Source organism: Siniperca chuatsi, linkage group LG15 (genome assembly GCF_020085105.1).
Source record: "Siniperca chuatsi isolate FFG_IHB_CAS linkage group LG15, ASM2008510v1, whole genome shotgun sequence".
Classification (NCBI taxonomy): domain Eukaryota; kingdom Metazoa; phylum Chordata; class Actinopteri; order Centrarchiformes; family Sinipercidae; genus Siniperca; species Siniperca chuatsi.
In genome coordinates this window covers 21,819,025-21,827,773 of record NC_058056.1, presented here as the reverse complement: position 1 = coordinate 21,827,773, position 8,749 = coordinate 21,819,025, and the positions used below count along the sequence as shown (strand labels likewise).

Here is an 8,749-nt window from a genome sequence, read left to right as displayed (position 1 = left end):
TCTGACAGTTAATGTACATTGATTCAAAATCACGAATTATTGAACCATTGCTATATAAAACTCTTTATGGGCTTTGTGTTATTTCACGTATGAATTGCACTTCCTAATAGTCTCTGGAACAGTGTAACTTCCTCTGGCACTCTCATGACAGCTCCCAACACATATATGATGCTGTGCTGCCATCTGCTGGTCCTCAGTGGAATTAACACACTGCTGTTTATTTCCTCGTGATGGTATGGTATTAAACCAGCTCTACTGCATTAACGCTACCTTCGTATACATTTTGCATGCACAATCATATGAATTCTGCATTGTCAAGGACGACAAAGCTCCGGTTGGACAAATGATTGGCAGGTTAAGCTTAAGGGTAAAAGAGTTTTTGACATGTATACGTTAGACCAGAACAACTTGCGATCATAACAAGACGTTAGAATACCTCAGTGACGCACTGTAGAAATGCTATTTGGTCGAAGGCTCTGTAAACGCCTGCTAGCCCGACAAACGACTTTACAGTTACTATTGGATAAAAAGTAGCCCGTTAACACGGACGGTGCAAGGTACCCTTTCCTCATTTCCACGGCGACGGCCGAGTCGGTGGTTTTTCCTTTCAAGGAAATGGATATTTGTAAAATTCCTTAAAACAGTTAGTTGTTGAGCCACATAAAAAGGGATACTGGAGGATGCGGGCATCGATCCCGCTACCTCTCGCATGCTAAGCGAGCGCTCTACCATTTGAGCTAATCCCCCGTCGGAATCATGTGTTTACCAGGTCAATTTTATTCCAGCTAAATATGTTACTTCATTTTACCAAGGATACTAGTTTGTGATAGTCATAAATTTACATTGGCTTTAGTGTGGACCACATAATCAATAAATAAAGTGAAACTAACCCATACTGGGTCATTTTAGTAGAGTTCACACATGTGGCCCATGTGAGCTTTTCTCTAATTGAGAGAAAAAATATCTCCACATACACACACATTCTTGCATTACAAATCCACCACAACCATTTATTTCACAACTGTTTATTTATTCAAAACTCAAAAGATGAGTGTTGTGTAGATGTTTACATGGTCAATGAATGTATGTTCCAGAGCAGATGACAGCCAGTTTGCAAAGTAAAAATAGCTGGGGAAGGACAAGGAGACTTCCTTGGTTTAACTGAATGCTAGTGATGACCAGTCAACTGGTCACAGATCTCTTTATACTGACTTTCTTCCAAACTACAACTCATACACTCTGGGCAACCCTTAACAGCAAATGAAAAGTGTAAACACAGTATGATTAGCAGGAAAAACATGATACAAGCTGTCATGTGAAAATGTGTCTGTATTAATTCAGTGTCAGGCTCCTTTATATTTTAGAATAAAACATTAGAACTGCTACAATCTATAACCATGTTGTCAGTCTTCAGGTAGCTTTCCACCTCAAAATTTTAAACTTATAGGCTTCTGCATGTCCGCCTAAAAGATACAACGGCAATTAACCAGGATCGTGCAACATCAGACGAAATCTCCACACAAAATACATTTACAAAATATCAGTCATTCACAGTCAATGTGTAACATTCTCATGCTCAGATATGTTGCTGATCAATAATGAATAATTGCAGAGCACTGATCATATACCTTGAGTCATTTCACCAAAGAATTTCCTTCAGCGTTTCTACATGCCATGAACCCACCATAACAGAAACTAAAAGCTTGATGCTGACTCAAGCACAAACCATAACTGAAATCACACATGGCCTCATCTTTCACTTCATCTACAGTAGGTTTTGCACCAAGATTGCTACAGAAAGTTAATCTAAATGAAATATAAGTTAAATAAATAAGAAATTGTTATTAAAAAGTCACTTTTGTTACAGTTTTAGTTGCTCTGGGGGTGTTCTGATGGCACATTGGAGCAGCATTGTTCTGTATCACAGCGCACCAAAGGCAAATAAATAACTCCATAATGAGCAAAGACATTGTTCTCTCAGAAATCACAATGTCGGTAATATTTACAGACTTAAAATTCACTGTTTGCCATAACAACCTCCACGCCAGGCTCGGCTTGATTTTCTGTGTTACTCATGCTAAAATAAATGGGATATGTCGTACATTATACTGTTATTGTTGCTGTGTAAGTGGAGGCAGGGAGGAGCAGCGAATGATGATGCAGAGTAGTTGTGTATAGTATGCAGACGGCCAGAGGGTGGGCGGGGGAGGTTACGAACAGATATACATATGAGAAAGAAAGGAAAGGACAGACAGAGAGCAGGGATTATGGTGAGTATTTATAGAGCGTGCAGAGAGTAGAAAACAAATGAGGGCAAAAAGAAAAGGAAAGGGAAGATGGAGATGTTAGGGGGGAGGGACATGAAGGGTTCAGTATTCATCCTGGTCCAGGTGAGCTTGTTCATCGAGGTCATCATCCTCCGGAGGCGCAAAGCCTTCCTGAAAAACGGGGAAAAAAGATATTATTCAGGTTTAAAACTAAGAGTTTCCATGAAAATGTACCAGCGCACCAAAGCAGGAACTTCCATCATCATAACTTGGTTTCATCCATATCAACACAGTTTTTTCAACGTTTTTGCTGTAATCTCTGCTGTCTAAAAACTTCTGCACAGTTCGGTCCTCTCTGTCCTGCTCAAGCCCCCAGGAACTGAGCTGGGCTGTGAAGCGTTTTTTGGCGTAGTGGCCGCACGGGGTATCGCAACTTCCCAGTTCATCACGTTACGCACACTGGACCAAAAAGTATTTTCCCCACACACAATCATTGGAAAAGAAGCAACTGTTAAAAGGTTTTAGCATCACAAACCCCCTGAAGTGACTCTTTTTATTTATTTTTTTGATTTGCCCATGAACTCGCCTCCTCCGTCGAGCCATGACATTTAACCTGCGACTGTCTGGACTTATGGGAAATGGTTTTCGTTAAAGGCGTCTAAAAACAGAAATATTGAATAAATAACGATATTAGATTGTTTAAAAAAATCCCTTCCTTCCTACATCCTTATCTAAACATTTGGAGTGAGCCACACTACATACTGTTGAGTATGGTTATGTTCCAAGGCTGGATTTTTAGCAATGTTAGTTATTACAAATGTCAATGGGATTTTGAATGAGGTTTACTTACTTCAGGAACAGAACCCAGAAGTCGAGGTTTCATTTCGACTCTCTATAGTAATTCAACTTAAATAAACATGCAGGTTGTAAATGGTGCAGCGTAGCCTGTTTTTGTTGTCAGTAATGAATAGATACCTCTGTTGCGTAGAGAATGTTGATTATCCTGCTGAGGATGGGGTTGTTTTCACTCTCGTGTTCCTGGCAGATCAGCTCAATGTCCCGTAGTTTGCTGAAGTAGAAGTCTCTCTCCTTCTCTAGTCCGTCTACAGTCAACTTCAACTCCATCAGCTTGGAAAGGAAAGAAAAAAATATGTTTGCGCTGGTAGTCTCTAAAATCTATTCTGAACCATGTAGTCAGAAAAAAGGAACCACAAGTGTTTTTGGTAGTGATGGCATACTCAGCCCAGTAAAATATATGATCAAGGATCTTTTATCAACACTGAACAAGAGCAACGCGTTTCACTTACTTTTCTCTTTTTCACTATTATGAAACATGTAAGAGTGAATGAGAGTAAATAAATGGTGGAGGGTAAAACTAGCTCCTGTTTTTTATATTTTTACTTTTAATCTAATCACAGTAGTTTGAATGTCAGTTAACTGCTTTTGCCTCATAAAAAGTAGTAACAGTAATTAAAAAGACGGAGAATCTAGCAACAATTATCCCGGAGAGGAATCAAAGAAAATAAGGCTCACAACCAGTTTAAGTGGCACAATTCTAAAAAAAATATTCTAAAACATCCGCACAGGAAAATAAGTAAATAATGCTATAGGCTTTTTTCATAGCAGACATCTTGACTTGTCACTGAAGGAAAACACTGGTGTTACTAACATTAATGATCGCTCCCAGTAAGCCATGACAGTGAGTCAGCATGCACAATACCAGGAGCCTGAAACCAAAGCTAAATGGAATTTGGCCATCATTCATATTATTATTTACACATGTGCTTTTCCTACTGTGACATGTCAAAATGTCTTCTGTGAAAAAGGCCTATTAATGCAATAAATAGCTTTCAGTAGGCGTGAATCAATTGAGAATCCATAGACATGAGATTGAAAAGGGGTAAGATTGTTGACATGGTTTGAGAGTATAGTTCTCCTTCGTCTCCATGCAACTCTACCTGTTGATTTAGCTCCATGATCTCAGCATCACTGCCCCCGTTTCTAGACAAAGATGGATTCTTCCTCATAGCCGGAGTGTTGTGTTGGACCCGCTGTGGTGTTGGCATGTTTTTGGGAACTGTTGGAGATGTCCTCTGTGGTCCTGGAGTGGTCAGAGATGGTCAGAGATGGTCAGAAATGTTTATCATTTGATTTTAAATGGATTTACTACATTTATACTGGCTTTGTAGCAATTGTGGCGATGGATATAGCACATTATAGAGAGCTGATTTTATCAGCTTATAGCATAATGTTGTGCCTTTGATATGCCATTTTTGTGAAAGGATTTCAAATAGTTTTACAACACAACTGATGTAAAAGACACACATTTGGATTGCCAGATTATAAAAAGCCAAATTACAAATATAAACTCACCAAATATATTAAAATGGCTGAATGTCACACTTAATTGAGTCAAAATCTTTAAGAAAAAACCCTGTGTACTGCCAAACCTCTATAAGTGCTTCAGCAGAGGTGTTTTAAAATAAAGTCAAAACATGCCAACACACATTATCACAGTTTTGAAAATTAATGCAATGTCATTCTTTCCATTTACAACCACACTGCTTACCAGTGACAAAGTCACAAAGCAGGCTTATGACACACTCCAAGTCAAGTTAGATTGTTCGCCATTATTTTCAAGCAAGAAGCTTTCACAGAGACATAGCAAGGCTGCTCAGGCTGACGTTACTCTTGTTAGTAAAATGAGGCAAACGTTCTTCTTCATCAGTCCAGCTTTCAGAGAGAGATGGAGCTGCAACAGTGTTGCATCAGCTGCTTGATGCAGGACACTGGAAAAAAATAGTTGCGTTTGATATTTCTGTAGGTCTTCTGGCATCGCTGATCATGATCAATTCGAATTTGGAAAGCAAATTACAATTGGAGTTGCATGTTATGGATTTTCATCCCCACTAATGCTGCATCGCACTCGTCACTGTGGTGACTACTACAATCCCACCAGTGACTCAGTCATACCTACACAGTGTCATGTTGCTTGTGAATGCTGGGCAGTGAGATGGATCTAAGAAGACAGCAGTCATTCTGTGAATCGTGCTGCTCACACCACTTGCTTGCAGGGAGCGCTTTTGAGCCATCCAAAGCTCAGGAAAACCGTGCAGCAAAGGCAAAACTGTTTGGTTTACCTGGGTTTCTCTTTGGTTTGTGGATAAAGTGATCACCTGGGTTGGGGGCAGGGGCCACGTCCTGCCCCTGTCTGGCTAGTAAAGGGTCATACTCCTTCCCGTCGTAGTTGGCATCGAAGAACTTCTTGAACCACTGCACGAATTCAAAGTTGTCCTGGAACTTCCCTTTTACAAGCTTTTCAACAGGAATAATCTAAAGGATGGAAACAGGAATAGCTCCATGTGATATAACATGCATCTTATGCTGCTGTTATATGAAGAGGTACAAATCTAGGAAAATGAAACTATAAATCATAAACATATAGTAAAATACATGATAATATGATAAAAGTATTCTGACTTTGTCAACACTCATCCTTTTAAAAGCAGCCTGAAGAACTTTGAAGTTGTGTATAGATTCATGCTCCAGCTTGGCTTGAAATTTGACCTTCTTCAGAAGGATACAACCTGGAAACAACATGTCCATGAACTGGCAATATGCCGCCCCTGGAAAACACAAATACACAATCATTTGTTTTTGTTGTCTTGTTCTGATTTATTTGTTGAACAGTATTGAATTGAAACTTTAGCCTTACCTGAACAGAGCTGTTCAATCTTAGTGTAGGTGAGATGCAAGGAATCGTTGACCCATGCCAGCATGTCATGTCGGCTGAGGTTGTCAATGGACACAGATGTAGCGTACACATTCACTGCCATCCCCTACAGGAAAACAAACAAGAAGAGAGAAATAGTCATTCAGGTGGACATTTTTTGTGTGTGTAGCTGAATCTCAAAACCTTTGGTTGAAAGTTGGGTCATGTGCCAAAGAACAACACGCTTCAACCAAATCACATTTCAAACTGATTACTTCAACTGTCTTTGATTGGCCACTGTATGTAAATAGATATACACCGATTGCTCTTATCATGTAATTAAGTGGGGCCTCCTCCTCCATCTTTCAAGATATCCCACCCTCTACTAAACCAAGCTTCCTCCACTGCCCCGTCCACTGATCTTCCCTGTAACCTTTACCCAACCTACCAGACATCTTGGACTTAGAAGAATGCAGAACTGATATACTTATTTAGTGCTGCAACTAATGATTCCTTTCATTATTGACCAATCTGCCGATTATTTTCTTGATTAATCATTTTATCTACAGGATACTGAAGTGTTAGTTAATGCCTTCAAATAACTTGTTTTTTCCGCTCAACAGTCCAAAACACCGAAATCATCGCTTTACTGTCGCGCAAGACACAGAAATCCTCACACAGAGAGGCTGGAACAAGGGAATGTTTGATATTTTAACGTCAACAAATAACTTTTAACAGTTAATCGATTATCAAATTAGTTGCTGATTTATATTTGTTATGTTGATAGATTTGACTAATTGTTTCAGCTCCATACTTATTCATGGACCTACTTTATTGGACTAATTTCAATGAACCCATTTCTTGATCTGATTGTTCTGGATCTCTGAAGTAGGATGTACTACGGAAATATTAGACTCTACTATAATCAAATATCTGTCAGTATGCTGTAATTGTCATTTTCCTGAATGCACCCCCAGCTACCCATGGAGGAGAGGATCTCTCTTTTACTTTCTGGAGGGTTCTACCATTTTTTCCTTATGTCCTGAGGTTTTGTGGGGTAGTTGGGTCAGAAACCGTTGCAGTTGTGGGCCTGTAAAGCCCACTGAGACTGGTGATACTGACCTATAGGAAACACACTTGACTTTTGACTGTAAACACAACGCCTGTGAAGTGTCTTTAGTTTCAGTTTTAATCTACAGATGTGTTGTGAGCATAATCCTCCCTAGATTAAACAGAAATATCCTGATGTTTGTGAGCAGCTTTACACATCTGGCTGCTCCAGCCTTCTCTGTGCTCACTTTGCTTGCCTGCTGAAACCTTCCAGTCATGTGTCATGTATGTCAAAATGGGCCTGTAACACCTTGCCATCCCCTGCAGTCAAAATGCACATTAACACAAGCAAGACATGAACTGTGAAATGACGGTTATAAGGTGACACGACGCTCGGTTTCTGCAGGTGACAGCCAGAGAGAAATGACAGTATGTCACCAAATTTCACACTACTAACTGACTCACGCTTACCTGCAGTGTAAGCAGTGGTTTCTGGTGATAACACTAATAACATTGAAGTGAATGCACCTTCAGCAGCGTGCATTACACCAGCAGTCTCCCATGGGGCTTGGCTAGCCTACAATTACATGATTATAACTTACAACCATATAACCAACAATAAACCCGTTAATAAGACTAAACCATGCAGGTTCTGCTAGGCTACATTAACTCGCATAGGCACTGCAGTGGGTGTATTTTCTAATAAATAGGGATTATTTGATCGACAACGAAAAGGAAGTCAATCTATTCTCCTAAAATATGCCGGGCCTGTGAGAAAGCTCCGATAATGACTGCAGCAAAACCCCGAAGTCTAGCAAAAACAATTGGGCGGGGGGCTGACATTTCAAGCCCGAGCTGAGAACAATAAATGTACCCGCTTACTAAGTGCCTTTCGGTTAAAAAGCCGCAACGCTGGCGCTGCTCTGCTAGCGGCCCCCTCTACAGGCCTCCCAGAATACCTCAGGGCTGTCAGTGCACGGCAAAATATCCTCACTGCATGGGAATAAAACACAGCTCCCCCGCAAACACGTTTACACGCACAAAAAGAGAAACAAACAAGCCACAGTGGGTGAACGGATTCTTCATGCGTTGATACTCACTGTATTCAGGAGTGTCTGTGTTGTTATCACGCTGGCAGGACTCCCCAGTGCCCGTCGCTGTCGTCGCTGTGAGACCCTGTGCGGTGCAGTGCTTGGTAACGGGCCGCCCTGTCTGGGGCTGCAACAATCCAGCTCCAACCGCGCATGCGCCCGACTCCATGCTGTTAAAGGTTCATTATAAATAGGACTTTGGCCTGTTCCAGCTAAGAGACACATGATGTGTCTGGTTGGATTTTAGGCCTGCTAGTGACTGAGGTTTTAGTGAGGTCAGTCAGGCTACACAAAAATGACTAATGTTAATGTTTTATCTGCTGCTGGATAAGAAATGTCAGCTACAGTGGCGGAAGAAGTATTCAGATGCTTTACTTAAGTAAAAGTGCTAATACAACAGTTAGGGCTGAAACTAACGATTGTTTTCATTATCAATTAATCTGGCGACTATTTTGTCGATTAATCAGTTAATTGTTTGGTCTAAAATGTTACAAAATAGTGAAAATCCATCCATCCATCCATCACAATTTCTTAAAGCTGAAAATTACGTTTTCAAATGTCTTGTTTTGTTCAACCAACTGTCCAAAACCCGAATATATATAATTTACAATGATATGAAACAGAGAAGA

General features: G+C 40.3%; 1 protein-coding gene and 1 non-coding gene across 3 annotated transcripts; both read right to left on the bottom strand.

The window, feature by feature from the left end:
- Window positions 1–674: 674 nt before the first annotated feature.
- trnaa-agc lies at window positions 675–747 on the bottom strand. The gene has a single exon. It is a non-coding gene; the product is annotated as a tRNA-Ala (tRNA).
- A 262-nt stretch (window positions 748–1,009) lies between these two features.
- mapre3a (microtubule-associated protein, RP/EB family, member 3a) lies at window positions 1,010–8,283 on the bottom strand. 2 transcript variants are annotated; one of them, XM_044167080.1, is made up of 7 exons: window positions 8,130–8,283; window positions 5,983–6,106; window positions 5,748–5,893; window positions 5,408–5,600; window positions 4,226–4,368; window positions 3,243–3,395; window positions 1,010–2,438 (listed from the first exon to the last, which is right to left on the bottom strand). In XM_044167080.1, exons 2-7 carry the CDS (start codon window positions 6,101–6,103, stop codon window positions 2,370–2,372), a joined length of 825 nt encoding a protein of 274 aa, XP_044023015.1. In that variant the 5' UTR covers window positions 6,104–6,106; window positions 8,130–8,283; the 3' UTR covers window positions 1,010–2,369. The 2 variants fall into 2 exon arrangements, with proteins under 2 accessions (XP_044023015.1, XP_044023016.1); XM_044167081.1 differs by having other exon boundaries at window positions 5,444–5,600.
- Between the last annotated feature and the right edge of the window lie 466 nt (window positions 8,284–8,749).

Excerpts from the sequence above, each read along its gene's own strand:
- mapre3a (XM_044167080.1), bottom strand. The coding sequence starts at position 6,103 with ATGGCAGTGAATGTGTACGCTACATCTGTGTCCATTGACAACCTCAGC. Across the intron at positions 5,894-5,982 it reads GATTGAACAGCTCTGTTCAG|GGGCGGCATATTGCCAGTTC; the intron begins GTAAGGCTAAAG and ends TGTGTTTTCCAG. Across the intron at positions 3,396-4,225 it reads TCATGGAGCTAAATCAACAG|CTGATGGAGTTGAAGTTGAC; the intron begins GTAGAGTTGCAT and ends TTCCTTTCCAAG.